This window comes from Mus caroli, chromosome 2 (assembly GCF_900094665.2).
Source record: "Mus caroli chromosome 2, CAROLI_EIJ_v1.1, whole genome shotgun sequence".
In the NCBI taxonomy this organism is placed as follows: Eukaryota; Metazoa; Chordata; class Mammalia; order Rodentia; family Muridae; genus Mus; species Mus caroli.
This window is the reverse complement of record NC_034571.1, coordinates 120,245,661-120,266,011: the sequence shown is the minus strand read 5'-3', so window position 1 is coordinate 120,266,011 and position 20,351 is coordinate 120,245,661. Positions and strand designations below refer to the sequence as shown.

General features: G+C 51.1%; 1 protein-coding gene across 4 annotated transcripts; it reads right to left on the bottom strand.

Moving 5' to 3' along the window:
• Nucleotides 1-21: 21 nt before the first annotated feature.
• Nucleotides 22-10,938, bottom strand: Gpat2 (glycerol-3-phosphate acyltransferase 2, mitochondrial). Of its 4 annotated transcripts, none has more exons than XM_029474357.1 (22): nucleotides 10,858-10,938; nucleotides 8,694-8,822; nucleotides 8,459-8,572; nucleotides 7,746-7,819; nucleotides 7,281-7,385; nucleotides 6,945-7,073; nucleotides 5,123-5,222; nucleotides 4,669-4,805; nucleotides 4,323-4,422; nucleotides 4,015-4,227; nucleotides 3,597-3,719; nucleotides 3,361-3,443; nucleotides 3,015-3,133; nucleotides 2,434-2,504; nucleotides 2,100-2,358; nucleotides 1,864-2,012; nucleotides 1,625-1,702; nucleotides 1,189-1,320; nucleotides 983-1,103; nucleotides 835-900; nucleotides 581-636; nucleotides 22-263 (listed from the first exon to the last, which is right to left on the bottom strand). In XM_029474357.1, exons 1-22 carry the CDS (start codon nucleotides 10,930-10,932, stop codon nucleotides 147-149), a joined length of 2,550 nt encoding a protein of 849 aa, XP_029330217.1. In that variant the 5' UTR covers nucleotides 10,933-10,938; the 3' UTR covers nucleotides 22-146. The 4 variants fall into 4 exon arrangements, with proteins under 4 accessions (XP_029330217.1, XP_021005652.2, XP_021005645.2 ...); XM_021149993.2 differs by having other exon boundaries at nucleotides 4,669-4,802; XM_021149986.2 differs by having other exon boundaries at nucleotides 3,015-3,130; nucleotides 4,669-4,802.
• Between the last annotated feature and the right edge of the window lie 9,413 nt (nucleotides 10,939-20,351).

The window sequence follows — 20,351 nt, the reverse complement described above, 5'->3', positions numbered from 1 at the left end:
ACATGTACTTCAGACTTAGGGAAGAAACTAACCTAGTCTATTTATTACAACAAATGATGAGCAAACACAGGTTCAGGTTAGCTGTATCCTGAGCAGAGACACACACTTGAGTTTAGCTGACAAGTCCCATCAGGCTCCACCTGGTTCTAACTGCAGATGAACTGTCGGATAAATTGTTCCAGCTTGTCCTGATTGTCCCGGGTGGCAAATGTAGGGGACAGGTGGAGCTGGGGTCCTGTAGGGCTAGGCATCTCCTGAAGTACCTGAACCACAAGATGGATTGTAAGCACCCCTGCTGAAGGGAACAAGCTTGTCCCCCAAAAACCCATAGATACCTCAGTGCCTAAGTATGTTACTACTTGATATAGTAGTGGCAGGGGAAGTCAGTCCTTTGTGAATTAGGAAGGCAGAAAAACTATCCATTCTAGCATTCATTAGGATGTTAGAGCCTCCACCACTACCCACTCCCCGCCCATTGGGTAAGGGAATAAGATGGTTCCCTTGAGCAGTTCTAGCAGCCCATGGGGCTGAGGGTGAGGTCAGAGACAGGCAGAGACAGGATGGTGATATGGCCTCTTACCCCCAGATCTTTGAACGTCCAGACTGCACTGATAGCAAGGTTTGGGTCTGCACACTCTGGAGGGAAAAAAGGCAGTAAAAGCTCTGAGGCAGCCAGGGAGCCACTAGGCAGGACTTCCTTTAAGAGGAAGACCAACTAGGGCCTACATGGGGCCAAAGACCCTTCCCTGAAGTCAGACAGCCACTGCCCAGCAGGGGGCAGCAGTCACCAGCAAGCCTACCCCTGGGGAGCCTGGGATGGGGCTTGGAACTCACCAAAGATCCCTTCTTCCTGGGCACAGGCCTGTAAAAACTGGAACAGCTTCTCTGAGTAGGCCACCTCTGCAGGAGAGTTAGACCTATACCTCAGCTTTGGGACTGAGCCCCACCCACAACACTGCTAGGGGAGTGTTCAGAACCTTACCTGAATCTGGCAGCTGCCCTAAGTGGAGGAAGGTGGCCGCCTGTGCGAAGGCCTTGAGTATGGGACTGAGCAGGCGGCAGAGGAAGAGGAAGAAGTCAGGGCAGCGGGATTGCTGGCTAAGCTGGAGAGAGACCAGAGTGAGCAAGGTGGGTTCCCATGCACCTCACTCCTCCACCTGCCTCCCCAGGTAGCTCCTCCCCACATACCCTGAAGCAGCGGCCTCCTGGCTCCTCGAAGTCATCACTCTCACTGTCAGTAAAGTCCCCACTCGGCTTCCACAGCAGCTTTGCACTCAGATGCTGTCTTCCTGTGTCACAGGCTGGCCGGGAGCCTGGGGTCTGGGGGAGAGTTATTGGTCTGGTCCCTGGTAAGGCTGGGCAGGAAGCAGCACTATAGCCCTCATACCTGGCCTTGGCAGGTCAAAGCAGGTCTGGGAAGCCCAAAAGGCTGTTCAGGGCTACTTGGGCCAAATACCCAAGCTCACTAAGAAATGTGGAGGCAGACAATATGGAGAGAACCTTAGAGCTACACATGCCCAGTGCAGGCAGGCTTCCATGTGCCCTGCCAATGGCAGTACACTCCCAGAGCACACCTGGGTCAGAGAAACAGTCCAGGACACTGGCAGTTGGGGTGGGAGCCTACCTCCTCAGCAACCAGGAGTCCACACTGGATGAGCCGGTCTAGCACTTCCTGACAGTAGCAGTAGGAAGACTGGCAGGGCTGTAGGAAGAGAAGCACCAATGCCCTTCAGAGAACACCCATGGGGGGAAGGGGCTGCTGGCAGAATCTTGACCAGAGGTGTTTGGAGGCCAAGATCACTATCACAGGAGGTCATTAGGACAAGGCCCAGGGTCCTGCTGAGCTACAGGAGGGGGTCTGACCTGGGGCAGCAGCAGGTCTTGAGGTAGCAGGTGCAGCAGCAGTAGGATCTGGCGGTACAGTTCATTCTGACTCAGTAGCTCTATGCCCTGCAGCTCCCAGGGCCCCTCAGGTGGTACTCTGCCCGCCAGCAACCCCCGCACTGCACAGGCTGGCAGAGAAGATGGCATAAGAAGGGGATCTGCTCCCTCCCTCTCCCCTGCACATGCATCCCAATCCTGCTGACCCACTGACTCACCACCCACAGCCTCACTCAGGAAGGTTGGCAGCAATTCCATACTCAAGCGTGCCAGGTGTGTGAGGCCTGGGCCAGGCCGCGGTACCACCACCAAATCCCCTTGGTGGACACGCAGCAGAACCACATGTGCCCTCAACAGGCTCAGTGTATGTTGGGCCAGGCACCGCAGCTGCCCTGAGAAGCCCACATCAAAACCTCGGAGCAGTGTCTCCTCTGTCAGCCAGGAGAATTCTCCCAGGAGCTGTGACAGGACCACACCCTGGAGGCAAAACAGGCCTGAGCAGAGGGCCATGCCTGGCCCTTCCCTGGCCCCACCCACCATGCAGTGCCTTACCTTTTGGTGCTTCAGCAGCAGCAGTGTGGCCATGATGGCTGTGCTCATCACTGCGGAGCTGGCCACACTGGCTGGGGAGAGAGGGGAAGGTGCTGACAGGAGGGGCCTAGAGAACCTTGATCTCTCCTCCATCATATGACAGATGTTCCCAGACACACAACCCAAACTCTACCCTAGCAGGGGAGAGCAGGTTCCAAAAAGCAGGATCACGTGCATTGTGAGCCAGAGCCACCCCAACAGTGTGCCAGAGGGACATCCAGTCAGCACGTGCCTTCTGTAGGCACATGTTGCTCCTCCACTCAGTCATCCTCACAGCTAAGGACACTGGTAAAAAGGACCTTTAGGGTGAGGTTGGGTGGATCTCACAGAGATCTGCACAGCTGCCTTTGGCTCAGATACTGAGCTCATCTGCTCCCCACTTCCCTGGATGCCCTGCTCTTCCAGTATCCCTGTGTGCTGTGAAGGGGGTAGGGGTCAGGTACTAGCATCCATGGGGTCCTGATAACTAGCCCTTTATTATCTACACAGAGAAAGTGCTGTTCAGGTCACACTCCAAAGGTGCAGATCTGCGTTTCCCTTACCACTCAGAACATGCCGGCTCAGTCTTCTGACCAGGAGCTGGTCCTCTTCTTTAAGGGCCAGGAGGAGGCCAGTTGGTGGGGTCCACTCCTGCTCCTTCTCAGTGTCCGGAACAACACTACTGGGATACAGACAGATCAAAGAATGAAACGGGACTAAAATGTTGTAAGAGTCAAAAGCTTTTCAAAGCTACAGCTGTTTTCCCAAGTCATATAACCCTCCCCACTTCAAGGCCTATGTGCCACCCTACATTTGGACTATACGGACATCTGGTGTTGATGTTCTGGGATGGATAGAGTTGAAGAGCCGCCTGCCTCCCTCTGAGACCCATACATCTGTGCTCCTTACCATTCACCTAGCACAATGGGCTGCAACAAGTGTTCCAAGGTCTGCCTGCTATCCCAGCAACTTCTAGCATTAATGGTGTATTCCTGCCCAGGATAAAGATGTGTGGTCTGCCCTTGCCACCCCCACCCCCAAGAAACCTGTACACAAACCATCTAAGAGAAAATACTATCCTTACAATGCTTTGAAGGCCAAACCACCACAAAGGTTATCCCAGCCTTTCCCAACTGGTTTCATACCTGGAGGGAAAATGGCTGGGCAAGGTGCACCCGGACACAGACTCTACGGTTGCAGCCCCAGCAGTTACACAGTCTCCGAAAGACAGCCAAGGCCCCTGTCCATAGCCCCAGGGGAGCCAAGTCCTGCAGGGAATGAGAGGCTGCACATGTATTTTCTTGGGCAAGTCTTGGGGCTGCTTTCCGCCCTCCACACTGTTCACGGCTCTTCACTGAGTCCTTTCTTTCCACCTAGTCTGTACTGTGGGGTCTTTTGTAAGATGGTGATAGCAAAGATGGGAGACCGTTTAGGATAGTGACTATAGGGACAGTTCTTTAAACACTTCACATCCCAATCTGACTTCAGCCCTAAAGGAACCCAGCCACAGAACATTGTGCCACCCAGAACTGGCTGATAATCTACTTGAACCCCAGATCTCACGTGGTTCATGTTACATGGTGCATCTGGAACCAGGTCATAGGCAATGGCAACTGGTACCAGTGTGGCATCTGAGATAATGCCTGCCTGGACTGCCTGGATTACCACTCCTAGCCAGGCCTGGCCCAGGGCAGAAAGCCTGGGCCCTGGGGACCCAGGGGGCTCTTCCAGGAAGATGAGCAGAGGCTGACCACTAGTAAGCAGCTCCTCCACAGTCTAGAAGAGGAGAGGAAGGGTGGACATCAAGGCCACATCAGCAGCAGACCCTGTACCCTTGGCCCACCCCACGCATAACCACTAGGAACACTCACTGCACGGACCACAGCCCTTGCAAGGATGCCCTCTGAGTTGTCCAAGGAGAGGTTGACTTCTGGGGGCAGGAAAAGTCCCCCAAGTTTCCTCAATAGAGCTCTGTGAACACAGGACAGTAATGAAAAGGGGCTCTGAAGGAGAGGCGGAGCCCAGAGGCCTGCAAAGGCCTTGATTCTTCCACACCTGTCTGTTTAGAAACTTGAAGTAGCCATGGCCCAAGCGACCTGTAGCCACCCTTCCATTTGAGTCTGTAAGCTGGGCTTCCATAGCTGAAAATAGGCTGAGAAGACAAAATAACCTCCATCCCACTTCTCCAGCTAGGGCCTCCCTCTCCCCCCATCATACCTGAGAGCAGGGGAACAGGTGCGGGAGTCTAAAGCCACACGGACCACACCGAGGCCTTGGGAGAACAGTACAAAAGGCAGCAGGAACCCATCCAAGAGGGACTTGTGTGTAGAAAGGAAGACAAGTGGAGAGCCCTGCTCCAGAGACAGAAGAAAATGCCCATCCTAAAAACACAGCCAAACTTCAGCACCTGAAGTCCCAGGGCAGCACTGAGGGAGGAAGGGCTTCTCCTCTGCAAGGTAAATTTCCCTAAGGTAAAGCAGCCTTTCCACAGCTTTAAAAGGAAATACAGTGGCTTGTTTCAAGGGCTGAAGGTTGAGCAGGAAACCCTGTAGGAGCGGGGCTAACATATGGCAGCAAGATTATTCAGGAAGTGTGGATTCTCTAACAGCTGATGCGGCCTGGATTCACCCATGCTCTGGCCATCCAAGCCCATTCAGTGTGGTCTGCTTACCTCCTGGGCAGCCTTCTGAACCATCTTCATCTGTCCCTTGTGAAGTTGTACATTCAGGAAGAGGCGGTTCAGGAACCACAGCAGTGCCCAGCTGAACAGCCTGGGAAGCAATGCCAGCTTGAGGTGCAGCAGGGTCACCTTCTACAAGGCTCAGCCCCGCAGCACCCCAAAAGGCTTCCCAGAACTCCTCTAAGACAAGTAACATCATTGCCCACATTGAACAGAAGAGGAAAGTGAGTGGAACGGTCACAACCTGCTGAGCAGTAGGCATTGCTAAGGGGGTGCTAGAGCTATAAAGTCCTGATGCCACAGAGCACACTTGTGAGATAGACTCTTCTAAGACCTCATGCTGCAGCTGGCTCACATCAAACACGAATTCTGCCTCCATTATCTAAAGGGGGACCAAAGAACCAGACCCTTTCCACACAGAACCCAGTCAGCCTATATTCACCAACTACCAGGAAAAGTGGGGCAAAAGGGAAATGATACAAGGAGGGCAAGGCATGCTGCACTTGCTCATATGCCCGGTAGGGGGACCATCTTACCAAAGTAGTTAACAGAAAAGCTGGTGGACAAGCAGCAAGTCCACATCTGATGGAAGCATTAAATGGGGCAATTCTGAGAAGCAGCAATATGTGGGGACACAGGAGAATGTCGTGCCCCTGTAAATGCTGTATTGTAAAAAAAAAAAAAACCCACCTTACAACTTAGGTGTGAAGAGGAAGTAGGAAGCCCACTAGAATTGCGCTTGGGAGCTCCTACACAAGGGCATGAGTCCTAGGGCCTGAAAACCTCAATCGAGTGAAGAACTGTTACAATAGAGGATTGGTCCAGGTCACCAACTGCCTGTGCTTCCTTTTCACTTAAGACAGCTGAGCCTGACACACAACCCCGAGCCCCTTTCCTTCAGCACCTTAACTCATGTTCCGGCTTTAACCATAAACTGTATATTACAGCTCTGCAAATATATGTCCCTTCTTCTGAGCTCCCAGGCCTATACAGACAACCAATTTGTCAAGTCAGTTACTGGAACCCTTTCAATCCAAACATCCATCCAAAGCCACCTCCCTTCTCACGAAGCCTGACACTCTTGTATACACACTTGGGTACGAGGCCAGAAATGGATTTCCTATCTCACCACTTTCTCGCTTCCTCTCAGCACTTTTGGTCCGTCTGTGAGTCACCACCTTAACTTCTCAATGTACTCTTTCCAGCCTGTCAGTCAGCTCTGCAGATGCTCTGGTTTCTGCTCTTGATGCCAAGCCCATCATCCTGCCACTTTCCACTTAAAACTGTTGAGCCGTTCTGACTGCCCTTAGAGTGGCCTCTACTTATTTGGCTCTGATCTGCTTCCTTTCACATCTCAGATTCTCCAGGTGCTCTCAGCTTCACTCACCAGCTTCCACAGCTCCCACCTTGTTAGATCTTCAGTGAGCCTGGCCCTTTCCTGCCCAAGGCCCTGACTCAGGCCTTTCCCTCTAAAGAGACCATTTCCTCAACTTTTACTCCTGTGCCTCCAGGGCTGGCTTTCTTCCCTCCTGGCTTTAACTACAATGTCCGCCCTCCTGGATGATCTGGCTCTTTCCTTGTCCCTTCCTTTGACCAGCTGTATCACTGTCCACCTCTTTAATCCCCTGCATCTAAGCATACAGATCTGCTCTGTACGAACCCAGGGAAGGGCTGCAGTCGGCTGTAGCCCACTCTATAACCATCATTCAAATACTCGGGAAGAACATCTGGTGATTGTCCAAGCCCAGCTAGCATCCACTCTCCACAAGGGGCAGAGGCCTCACTAAGGACACATGCCCCTCACCATAGTTACCTGAGCAAGAAGGGGCGGGGTGTGGTCTGAATGTGGCCCAGGATACGCTGGACCTCTTTCTTCACTAATACAGGCGCCTGGCCTTCTCCAGCCGCTCCCGGAACCCTCCCTGAGAGGAGGTTCTGCACCCTGTTGAGGTCAGGGGACAGCGTTGGGCTAAATACCAATACTCTCCCTAATCAGTCCTCCAGTACACAGCCAGAAAAGTCTGATATGGGCCCAAACAGAGATAACATTCCAGAAGTCTTGCCCAGCCAGCCCTGGCCATCCTGACCTATAGCCTTTGTCACCCCTTTAAATATCCCACAAATGCCAGACTCTGATCTGCCTCCTCACCCAGTGTTTTCCATGATCTTCTGGGAGGCATCAAAACTGGTGGGTATGTGCTGCTCCAGGGACCACAGGAAATAGCAGAGCCTGCGAACCAGCCAGCCCCGGAACCTGGGGGAAGACAGTTCAGAAAGGGCTCCCCAGAGCCCACAGAGGTCTGTCTATTCATCAGGAAGGGTTTGCACCCCAGTCCCATATCCCAGGACCAAGCTCTACCATGGAACAACAAAAACAAACAAAAAACCCCAAAAAACAAACAAACTCACTTGCCTATATAGGCCTTAGTCCCACCCTTCTTCCCCACTGAGGGGGCACAGTGGCTCTACACCTTACAGGCAGCCCATAGAAAGGACTGCAGAGGAGTAAAGCTTGCCTCCATTTGCTATGGACCTCCTTTTGTCCATCGTAGGAAGAAAGTGATGCCACAGAAGGCCCTTGCAACCCACCGCCTGCCCCAACAGCTCCGACTACCTGGTATTCTCCTCCTTCACAAGGATCACGTTACAGAAGCCCAGGTCCATTATGCTTCTGTGGAAGAGGGACTCCTGTCCAAGAGGGAAGGACAGCAAGTCCTACGGTGCTTTTGCAAGTCACATCTGTACCCTATCCATCTAGCCTCTGCCTGGTGGCCCTTTGAGTATACCAGAAAAAGGTATAGAGTACATCTCCCATGAGCTGTCTACCCCAGATCATAATGTTGGCTCAGAAAGAAAAGGGCTCCATGCTTAAAATGACACCACTGTCCCCTTGTGTGGAGTTTCCCTCTTAGAGCTAAGCACATTAAGGCCCTGAGTAAGGGTTTTACCTCATCTGGAGAAGAAAATGTGCATCTTGAATCTCCATTAGAATGCTGAGCCTTCTTGGTACCAGCATATGATACAGACATGCAAGAGATGCTGAGTGCTATGGGAGTCTGAGTGGGCAGTGTTCCCAAACTGAACAGAGTCAGTTATATTCCAGCCTTGTGGGCATAGCCTAGCTCTCCTGAGTCCTCCTATCCAACTCTCCTAAGCCCCATCCCAACAACAGACCCCAGTATATCCATTCCTCTAACAGGCAAAGGCATGCAGCAGTGAAAGATGAGGCTTGGGAAGACACGAGGGAGGCAGCTGCCCAGGATCCTCACTCCGAGGACCAAGCCAGCCTAAGCTTTCCAAGGGAGGCCCATCCCTACCATCACTTACCCAGCTCTTAGGAGTACAGGTCTGGCAGCAGCGGCCCATAAAGGGGCGATACTTCCCCAGGAATGGAGTGATGGCCTCCATCTTCATCCCAAAGCCTGAGGACCAAAGGCTGGTCTGGAAAAGGGCCATGAGAGAGGTGATCAAACTCAGGGTCCTTGACAGAATGAGGAGCACATCTGGAGTGGAGGTCACAGAGGGCAAGTGAGAGGGCAAGGGTGTAAGAATTCCACACTACCTCTTGACCATTGTGGTTACTCCTCTGCTGGGTTTGGGGGTTGGATTTCAACATGGTATCCATGAAGGTCTGTAAGATCAGTGAATCAAGCACTGTGTCACTCTCCACACAGACCTGACCTAGAAAAAACTAAAATAATGGAATCTGATCCATAATCCAAGGACTTGTGGGGTGATGCCAGAGTCTACCCCAAGACAGACAACACTTAAGCCATCAGCAATGAGGACGATTGCCAGGAGACTGGAGGCAGTCTGATCAAATCCCTGTCACTGACCCAAGTGGTCCCTCCAGGAAGTGAGCTGTACTTGAAAAGTCAGGGGCTCCCTCAGGCCAACATGAGTGGCTATCTTCCATCCACGTGCCCCAATGTGTTCTAACAGCAACTGTGATTGTAATGGCAACTTAAGGCTCTCCGTGTAGAAGGAAAAGCCTAGGTTGGGCTGGATTATACCAGCAAGAAGAGGATACAAGGAAAAGGATACTCTCTCCATAAACCTAAGTCCTGCTGAGCAGCCCTCTTGCAGAACCTCGGATCCATTATGCTTCTGTGGAAGAGAGACTCCTGCCCAAAAGGGTCCCCTACCCTGATCTTCCACCATGTCCATGGTGAACAGACTGGCCTAATTATTTATATTATTTTTATTCCCCAACTCAATCACATTAACTGCATGCTAGCCTGAGAGTGCCTTTTTGAGTTTTGAGACCACAAAATGTTAGTTCATGTTAGTTCATGATACATCTAGATTCTTCTTTTTCTATGAGTTCCAGGGCCCAAGGCAGCCAGAAAAGCAGCCTTGTGGAGCCCTCAGGGTTCCCATCTCACTTCCCTCACATCATCTGAAAGTCGTCCTGAGGGTAAGAATTGCAAATAATTCATGTGTAGACCCAGCAATTAAGTGGTATGGAAAGGGCCCAGGAGAGCCCGATGCCTGTGGATTAGTTTCCAGGGTTCCTCTGGTGCTCCTCCTCCGCCCCTTGGTGCTATTTAGCACCATGAAGCCAAGCAGTAACCGGATCCTGATTGATGTAGACATAGGCCCTGGAGATCTCATTTCAGATGCATCCCCTACTTTAAAAAATGTTCTCACAGCCCCATTCAGACCCTAAGCACAGAGAAGCCCAAGGTCAAGGCTACGATGTAAGGAGGCCTGCCTCCTTTGCAAGGAAGATGTTTGACACTCCTCAGCCTGAGACTCCTAACCTCAAAATCTAACCCCACTGACCAATGCTGGCCCTAAAATAACAGATTAAAAGACAAGGCATGGAGCATTCTCATGAGCCAATTAAGCCAACTACCTAGCTCATGAAATTCAGGTCAGTTGGGGACATAGCTCACTTGCACTTTTTAAGCACTGTCTTGCTATTTTGCCCCGACCAGCTTTGAATTCTCCATCCTCCTCCGTTTCTCAAACACCACTATTACAGACACATCCGGCACGCAAGATCCCTAAGCAAGGGCCACTGGCAGTCTGTATAGATGCACACTCTTCCCCGGGGGCCAGTACAGTTCACAGGCATCTTCTCGCTGGCTATATGACGTGCTTAAACGTTAGGAATTAAGGCCAACGTTTAAAAGCAGAGAGCTTGTTATATAAAGAGCGGGGGTTTCCAGCTGCTGCTGTAAAAATAACTTTGAGATGTGGTATCTGAGCAGATACCCAACAGGGCCTCGGCTCGGGGGCGCCCAGAAGCCACGTCCCTTCCATTCTGAGTCCTCCCACCCGCACTACACAGGTGGCACTTGGTGCCTGGCTCCTGTGTAGCTCTTCGCCAAAGGCTAAAATGCAACACACACATCCCCAATATTCCTGCCCTACTAAGCATCACTGAACTTAACTTTAAAAGGGCTCAGCTGCGGCAAATATCCCTACGCCTACAAGGAAGGTTCTCGCCAAAACAAAGATGGAGGGCAGGGCCTGTCTCCGAGGTGGCACCGGAAGTCCATCCTTGCCTGCTCTCTGAGTCTCAGGTGCCACAAGCCAAGCAAAGGGCAAAGTAGGGCTCTCCAGGGCCACCACCGGTTTGTCTGTGAGACACGCCCACCAGCCCGAGTTCCACATCAGTCCCTGCCTGACCCAAAGCCCAGCCCAGCCCAGCCCAGCCCAGCCCAACCCAGCCCAGCCCAGTCTGGTCCAATCCAGCACATGAGTCTCAGGAAGCTCACCTCACACCAGCCGCCAACTCCCGCCAAACAGCCGCGTGACTGAGCCGACGAAGCCGGAAACTGGGCTCTGCGCATGCGCCTCAGCAGCTGAGGGGACAGCCAATCAGAACGCGCTCTAGGCTCGAAGCCCCATCCCTTGACACCCTATACGCTCTGCTGGGCTTGCTGCCTGTACCACGTGATCACTGCTCCCTCCACGCCCATCACCCACAACTCGCTGCAAATGTTGAGAGTTTGTGGGGAGAGGACATTCTGGCTTAGGAACCTGCTTGTCCTAATCTGGAATTGTGGGATGCAAAGGCCCCAAGGAGGGGAGTCTTAAAAAGGATGTGGGGAGGATAGTGTACACCTCTCATCCCAGCACTCGAGAGGCAAAGGCAGATGGATCTTTGTGAGTTCGAGTCTAGCCAGATCTACATAGCAAGTTCCAGGTCACCCAGAACTACATAGTGAGACTCTGTCTCAAAATAAATTACGTGTGTGTGTGTGTGTGTGTGTGTGTGTGTGTGTGATTTATATATGTGCATATATGGCTTTGTGGGGGTATGCACGTGTGGTCAGAAGAGGGCGTTGGATCTGGAACTGGAGTTACAAGAGTGCAGTGGTCCTTCACGAGTGCCGGGAACTAAAGACCCATAGCAGAAGGTGAGAACCAATTCCCCCAAGCTCTCCTTTGACCTTTATTTTGTGTATACACAAAATAAAGACGTGTGTTTTTTAAAAGGGGAAACCGAGCTGAGCACCAGCACTTTTCTGTTCTCTGCTTCCTGCCGAGCTATGATGTGGTCAGCAGCCTCCTGGTCCTCTGCCATGCCTTCCCAGCCAAGATGTCTAGTGCCCTCAAACTGTGAACCACAACAAGCCCTTCTTTCCTAGAGTGGCCTTTGGTCAGCTGTTTGGTTACATCAACAGGCAAAGTGTATAAGATGAGAGTGGGGTCATTTGGGTAATTGGCTCTGAGCACTCTAGAAACAAAGGACATATGGGTTCCTTCATCATTTCACTGTTGCAGCAAGCCACCAAGAGACCAGCCCTGAAAGGTCTCCACAGGACCGGGAAGGTGACTCAGCAGATAGGAGTTCATATTGCTCTTCCGGAGGACCTGAGTTCAGGGTCCAACAACTATATCAGGTGGCTCACAGCTGCCTGTAACTCCAACTTCAGGGATATAACACCCTCTCCTGGTCTCCTCAGGTAACTACACTCATGTGCACATACCCACACACAAACACATGTTTTAAAAATAACAACTTTAAAAGGTTAGTGCAATATAAAATAAACTGGGGGGGGGGGAGGTATTCCCTGCACTCCCAGCCCACGTGACAGCCCACTGGCCTCCAGTTTCAGAACCTGTGAGGCCATGGGTCCCAAGAGCTGGCTCTTATTCCTAACCTCTACCTCTCCTCCACCGACATTCCCCTTGAGGGTATAGCCACTGTGTTCCCTTTGTGCCATTTTGTGTCCCTCAAGGCCTAAGGGTCTCTTTCATGGCGTGTGTGTGTGTGTGTGTGTGTGTGTGTGTGTTTTGAGGCTGGTCTCAAATTTGCCATGAAACAGAGGGTGGCCTTGAACACCTGACCTTTCTGTCTCTTCCTCCTCAGGAGCAGCATCACCAGCTTCACATGTTGTATCTGGCTCCTATGTTAACTGTTGTTTTGTATCATAGTGCACAGGCCACAACAAGAAGACTCAGAAACTGAAAAAAAGCAAGCAAGGAAAAGGAAACCCCATTATTTAGAAGCAGTAAGTTGTCCCCTCCCCCCGCCCCACCTCCAAGTGCAAATCTGGATGTCTCCCAAGATCACCATCTGGATAGAAAGGTGAGTTTTTGTGGTTGGTTGTGAGCATCTCTCACCTTCTTGGAGGGACCTCATGCTGAGAGGGATCCCACAGTAGCTGCTTCCCACTGGAAGGTTCCATAGGTAGGGACAGTGAGCCCCAGGGCTGTATTTAGCAGAGTGCTGGCCTCATTCAGGCCTCAGCTGCACTTCTGCTTTAGAAAGGATGTGTTGGGAGGCTTCAGTGGCAACAGCTACCTGCTGTAATTTGGGCATAGAAAGATGAATACTCTGTAGACATAGCTCAGGGTTTGATGCTCAAGATCTGACCAGCATTCTGGACCAGGTCCAGAGCTACATGGTGTGGTGAGACCTGCAGGCCAAATGCTATGCACACTGGTGGTCTGGCTTGATCCTTGGAGACACTGAAACTCTCCTTTGCTCAGCCCATGAACCATGAATGAACTGAGAAAACCCCTCTCTGGACATAGGCACTGCCCCAAAGATCCTAACTCATGGAACTGACTCCTAGGGCCCAAAAGGACAAATGCCCCCCTGTGGGGAACACATATTCGCATGTTACTTCTGGGTGTTTCTAGAAGAATGAGTATTGTGAGAGTGAATGAAAGAACAGTTGTTCTCCCCAACTTGTGCAGACACCACCCGATCCACCAAGAGTTGAAACAGAAGACAGAGGAAAGGTGCGTTTATCAGCAGGTCTAGAGTTGGGATACCCACTTCTTCTCACTAACAATATGACACGTTCAAGGACTCCTAGAAGATCCTCTCTTATGCCAGGAGCTCTGAGGACAGCCATCCTCATGTGGTGGCCATTGATGGGGCCTGACCTCTATGTCATAGATCTCTTCCTTCCTTCAGAGTCTTCCATATGGTCTTGTAAACACTGTGGCAATCCACAGCCGAGAATGGGGAGCTCGACAGAGTTTGGATGTTGGTAGGAAAAGGGAGCAGAATTAATGCTGAGAGCAGCTCGTAGCATCTCCTTGTCATTGTTAGTTCTGTAGAAGCTGAAGCAGGAAAGACTTTCAAGTGTGTGTGTGTGTGTGTGTGTGTGTGTGTTCCATGCATGTTCACATGGCTGCATATGTGGGTGCAGGTATGAATGTGTGTTAGTGTCTGTGGAAGCTAGAAGTCCACCTCAGATGTTACTCCTCTAGAGATGCCCACCTTGTATTTTGAGACTGGATCTCTCTAGCCTGGAGCTTACCAAGTTGGCCAGGATGACTGGCCAGGGAGCCCAAAGGCTCCACCTATCTCTGTTTTCCTTCACTGTGCTTATGAGCACATACAGCATGCTTGGCTTTTTTACATGGGTCATAGCCAGAGGACTCAGCACAGGAAAGGCACACCAAGTAAGGAAGAGGGGCAAAAGGATGGTTCATGTCTGCTCAATTCAGGAGAGACCATCCCAGGACTCTCAGGATCCTCCATTTAGCATTGTAGTAGGTGGCCTTGGGGTCCAGAGATATTTAGGACCCTAGTAATTCCTCCCAGGCCTTTCTCCTGACTCCCAGTCCTTTCCCAGAAAGGAACAAGCTGGCAGGGTAGGTGGGTTTGATTGCTTGGAACTTGGAGGTTCTTTGTATTTTGAGACTGGATCTCTCTAGCCTGGAGCTGGAGGTTCTTTTTGGTTTTCCTCCACCCCAGATCAAATCAAAGTGTTTTAAGCACAATGACTCTGGAGAGGGCCCTCAAGGGGTCCTGGTGTATTATAAAGAGAGTGCTTGCTCAGAAGCAAATATCTATAATCAGTAGTTGCTTTCACCCCACAGTGGGCAAGTGAGCAGTAGCCACAGAACAGCCTACTCCCTCCATGAGGGCCTTCTGGCCCATCCCCAGGCCCTGCCTCCATTCTCCTTTGCCTGCATTGTTACAACCCAGGCAAGCAGGGCTGGCCATTGATGCAGTATTTGGCTCTGAGGATGTGGAAATAACCTTTCTGTAGACAAATGGTTCTCAGCCTGTGGGTCTCTACCACATAAGGGGTTGAATGACCCTTTCAGAAGGGTCACCTAAGACCATCAAAAAAAAAACCAACATAGATATTTGTATTATGATTCATAACAGTAGCAAAAATTATAGTTATAAAGTAGCAATGAAAATAATTTGTGGTTGGGGGTCACCACATCATGAGGTACTGCATTAAAGGACCATGGCATTAGGAAGACTGAGATCTGCTCTAGGCAGTTTTCATACACCTTCCCCAGCCACCTGCAGCCTAGGGGTTTGAACACAGCCCTCGGCTCCTCTGTGGCTGCAGTGGTTATGTAATGAACAGCCAGCTACACACAAGACTGAGCTCCCATGGGGTTGTGAAAGGGAGATAGCTGGATTGTTGCTCTTCCCTAGAGTTGGGGTGCTGATCTACACTGGCATATTGAAGCAGGGACTCAGCAGAGCAGAAATAGGGGGACTGGGTATGATGCTTCCTGCTGCAAGAAAGCTCAACTCAGAAGTGCTTAACCATAAAAGGACACATGTGACAATCAGTCCATGGGTAGGATGGCCCAGACCTGGTTAGTTCAAGGCTGTAGTGACATCAATAGGGGTCCAATCTTTGTTCCCTGTTGCCCTCCTTAGTGGATCAGCTCAGACCAGTTTCCCAGGATTATAGGATAGCTGCTTCAGTTCTAGGCATCAACCAGCAGAGAAGACTACCTCTTTCTGGATACTTTTCTGTTATGCCTCACTAGGGCCAGAAAAAGAATAGAGCCCCCCTCCATGAGGGTCCCAGGCCTGCAAGGTGATGATGTACCCCCCCATCACCCAGCTTCTCATCATCACAAATCCCTGAGGCAGCCTAGAGAAGGGAGAGGGTCTTTGGGGCCTTGGTTTTAAAGGTCCCAGTTGCTAAAGACACAAACATTCCATCTTTAAGACTCCAGAGCCAAATCTGCAAGAGAGAAAGAAGCACAAGCACTGCTTTCATGGCTGGGGAGGGGTGGGGGATAGAAGAGACCCCAGCTCCTTTCAAGGGCACACCCCAGTAATCCAAAGACATCCTCACCAGACCCTACCCCTTAAAGTCCTTCTGCCTCTCAATAGTGCCACCCTGCCTTGGGGGACATGAGATGTGTAAAGGCTATTTGAGGCAGAGTGTTCTCTGGTAGGGTGGGATTTGAGATGTGTTTCAGCCTCCTTTGATCTCGGGTTATACGACATCACCAAGTTATCTCTAGGGAGACAAAGACTACAGACGGATTTCTTTGTTTCAGTTCCAATAGGCAAGAAGAGAGTGGACCCTCAGGAGGTCTCCACCCCAGGCCTGGGAGATGCAATGGCTCCCCCTGGCTCCCCTGGCTCCCATCCTCCCTGTGCCTGAGCATCCTTCCATCTGGAGGCAAGGAGCTTTCCTAGAGTCTTAGAAGAGATAAGTGTCCTAGTGTCAGCTTGGCTAGTCAATTAGACCTTAGGTAGAGTTGGAACGGGAGTGAGTTGGGGCTGATGCAGACCTGGATGTCAGTTCATCACTGGGAGAGCTAAGGCAGGAGACGCCTCTTTGGAATATGGATAGTGTTGTTCTTTGAGGGTCCCCTGCTCCTCCTGCAGCAAGGCTTGGCTGGCTAAGACAGGATGTTGGGTGTTCTGTGTTCTGATCAAATAGTATGATAAATTCATCCTGGGACCTCTCAGATCTCGATTTTGTAAGTAGCAAAAAGTCCAATTCAAATGGGTTGGCCTATAAAGGGAACCGGTAGGCCTAACCAGACACCAGAACTGCAGAGGGAGCTGGCACTATTTCTCTGCAGTATTTTCTCAGCAAGTCAGGTTTCTTTTGATCTCCACCTCTCTGCAAGTCAGTTATTTCAGGATGCTTGGCCCTGGATGGCAAAAATGGCCACCACAGTTTCTAGAGCCTTTAACACACACCCTGCAGGGAGCCCTTTCATTTTAAGATGCCTGTGAAGTTTTAAGCTTCTGCTTGCTCTGGTTGGCAGATGTTTGTCACCTGATTTGGGGGGGGGGCACTTCCTGTAGTGTGAGACCCTGAGGGCTTGGAGGGGCTTGGTTCTGGGTGCACCCTTTTCCATCAGGCCTCTGTCCCTTTCCTGGTAACATGACCCTCATACAAATTCGACGAGGCTATAGGGCAAGAGAAGGGAAAACAAACAATGTCCCTGAAACCAGTGACCTCCAAGATCTAACTAACATGAACAGGACAACAAAACAGATGTGTAGGATGCCGGGATGTGGGAACGTTATGGTGACTTCACACATGCACAGTGCACACCCTTAGCCCCAACCCAGGAAGGCTGCAGTTTGGGCAAAAGAGAGAATTCGTGTTGCTAGTTAATTCTGGATCAACTTTGGGAACCTTGAGCAATCCCAAGCTCTTTTGACTGTGAATAGAAAGGCAGGAGGCCAGAAGATTCATACAGACCAGGAGGGTGTCAGAGGCCAATAGAAGCAGCCGGCATCACCAGTAAAGCATCTGCAAGCTTTGCTTTTGGTTTTGGTTTTTGCAATAGAGTCAAGTTATGTCACATTAGCTTTGCTTTGACCTTGGGAGGCAGCAGCTGCAGGAGAAGTGCACTTTACACTCAGGACAGCCCTTGTTCTCACCACCCTGTAGAGTTCCTGAGCAGCCCAGTGGCCAGCACTAATAACTGAGCATTTGGCTGTGGGGCGGCAGCAGCTTCATCTGTGACTCCTGCTGATTGTGAGAACTACTCCATAGGCACAAGGCCACTCCCAACAAAGCCCAGAGCAGGAGGCAAGAAGGTCTTTGGGGGAGTGGCTTTGGGCAAAAGGTGGTATCTTGCTGGATTGAGGAGGGGGAAGATCCCAGGTGGAATCTAGATAGGCCAAGAAGAGAATTTAAAAAGCTGCTTCTGGAACATTCTGCCTCTCAAGATTCAGATGGATGCAGAGCAGGGTGCCAACTACAGAGGAAGGGTGAGAGGGCTGCATCTTTGGAAAATGAGCAGGAAATAGTAGCTTGAGCTTTGGACCAGAATATAGAGACTCCAGGAGAAATGAGATCACCCCTGAGGGGCGGGGTGGGGGAAAGGTTTGATCTTGCAGAGCTAGCAAGAGCTCCAGGGGACAGGCCAACAAAAGAGGTGAAGAGAACAGACAACCACTTCTGCAGCTGTGGACTCAGAGACAGCAGACCTCAAAGGTAGCAGTGAGACTAGCAGGGGTGAGGAAGCAGGAAAGGAACAGGACTGGTCACACACACACACACACTTCACTTTGCAATGGAACCCTTAATGGGCATCAACAGGTGGAAAAGCAGACCAAATTGGACATTTTAAGTGGGACTTTTGGGAAGAAATTAATTAAGTTTTTTTTTATTTATTTACATTTCAAATGTTATCCCCTTTCCAGGTCTCCCCTCCAGAAACCCCTTATCACATCCCCCTCCTCCTGCCTCTATGAGGGTGCTCCCCACCTATCCACTTCTGCCTTCCTGCCCTGGTATTACCCTACCCTGGGGCATTGAACCTCCACAGGACCGCTCCTACTGATGTCCAACAAGGCCATCCTCTGCCATATATGCAACCAGCGTCATGGGTCTCTCCGTGTATATTATTTTGGTTGGCGGTCCAGTCCCTGTGAGCTCCAGGGGGTCTTTCCGGTTAACACTATTGCTCCCCCACAGGATTGCAAACCTCCTCAGCTCCTTCAGTCCCTTCTCCAACTCCTCCATTGGGGAACCCTGCACTCAGTCCAATGGTTGGCTGTGAGCATCCACATCCACCTCTATTTGTCAGGCTCTGGCAGAGCCTCTCAGGAGACAGCCATATCAGGCTCCTGTCACCAAGCACTTCCTGGCATCCACAATAGTGTCTGACTGTATATAGGATGGATCCCCAGGTGGGGCAGTCTCTGGATGGCCTTTCCTTCAGTCCCTGCTCCACACTTTGTCTCCATATTTCCTCCTGTGAGTATTTTGTTCCCTCTTCTAAGAAGCACTGAAGCATCCACACTTTGGTCTTCCTTCTTCTTGAGCTTCATATGGTCTGTCCTAAGGAGACTTTGAGCAAGGGGCCTTATCCAGTAGGACTCTGGCTTTATAGAACCTGAACCAAGATTCCTGCCTCCCCATGTGATGCCCTATGAGATGCTGGGACTCAGCAGAATTCCCATCAGAGAGAAGGTCCTCACCAGAGGCAACTGCTGGTCTTAAACTCCTCAGCCTTGAGAACCAGGAGCCCCAGAATCCTTTAGTCTCTCTCTGTAAATGACTCCACCTATGGCATTCCATATCATCAGCAGGAAGCGACTCTGTCAGACTGCTGCAAGGTGGCAACGGAGGGAAGTCTGAGCTGCTAATGGATTGCAGGAGCTACTTCTGCTAGCTCTCCGAGGCCTTGTAGAGTCAGGGGGAGGCCTTCTAACGTGAGGGAGCAGGTGGCAGCCCCATCCCAGGCAGCAGGCCTCCTGCAGTCCATGGACCTTGCCCATCGCCAAAGTCAAGGGGCACAATCCAAAACCTTTACTCATTGTCAGAGCTCTGCCAGCTCACAGGGGTGCATCAAGTACTGTGGCTCTCGACCTTTGCCCAGGACAACATTCTTTTCTTGTTCTTTTTTTTTTTTTAAGACTAACTCTACAGTCCAGGGTAGTTTGGAATTCTCAGTATGTAGTCCAGGCTAGCCTCAAACTCATGACAGCCCTTTTGCCTCAGCCTCCTTAGTGCTGGGACTACAGGTGTGATGCAGTGGCAGTCATGGTTTCTTCCTTCCTTCCTTCCTTCCTTCCTTCCTTCCTTCCTTCCTTCCTTCCTTCCTTCCTGAATTTCCCCTCTTCCTTTTTCTTCTTTCTTCCTCCTCGTTCTTCTCCTCCCATAATTCCATTCAGCCAACCTCTGTATCATCCAACCACAGCCATCATTCAAGGTAGGCACCATCCAACCCACTTATGGATATAGACTGAGGCTAAGAGAGAGCCTCAGATAGCGAGATGAGAAGTCTCAATCCACACCTTCATCAATGACTGCCTGCACACATTCTATCCCCTGGGTTAGTTGTGGAATAGCTTCAGGATGGTGGCTGCTGTCTGGGACAGTCCCCTTCTCTATTCCCTGGCAGAGGAAGAAACAGAGGTGGGAGTGAAATGCAATTTGAATTTGCTAAAGTCCCCATGAAGTCCCTGCTCTTTTCTCTGTACTAGCATTTTCAACCACAGAAAGAGCTGCAAGCTGCTCTGTTGAATACAAGTCACTGTCCACACTGTGGTCCCAGTTTATCCCCAAGCAGAGAGTGCTCTGCCAAGCAGGGCTCAGTTGGCTGACACCGACCCTGTCCTCTGTCCTGCACATCGTGTCCCTGCTGAATCCTGATCTCTCCAGTTCCCTCAGGTTCAAGAGCCAGAAGATTCCTTATTCCAGTGGAGTCAGAACCTGGTGTATGCCCAGTCCTGGGGGCGGGGGGCAGTCCTGCTACCAGCACTGATGATCCGTTAATCATCTGCTTCTAAGCACTGGAGCCTGTTAATTGAAAACTCAGTCCCTGCTTCAACTGCTGACCTCTGGCTCACTGTCTTTTCCCACCCTGGATTCTCCATATCGGGGTCACTGATCTCTTCCTGGTTGGGTAGCGTTTGCTGAACCTTCTGCAGAGATGTGTGTCAGAGCTGTCGCATCCTGTGTGAGGATCCTGAGAGTCTGGGTCTCATCCCCTGTCACACACACACATACACAGAGGAATGCCCTTAGAGCTGTTCTCCCAAAGCTAACAGCCTAGGAGA

Coding starts and splice junctions, on each gene's coding strand:
- Gpat2 (XM_029474357.1), bottom strand. CDS start 10,932: ATGCGCAGAGCCCAGTTTCCGGCTTCGTCGGCTCAGTCACGCGGCTGT. Junction 7,386..7,745: donor GTGAAGGAGGAGAATACCAG/GTAGTCGGAGCT, acceptor GTCTTCCCCCAG/GTTCCGGGGCTGGCTGGTTC. Junction 3,134..3,360: donor CCCATTGTGCTAGGTGAATG/GTAAGGAGCACA, acceptor TCTGTATCCCAG/TAGTGTTGTTCCGGACACTG.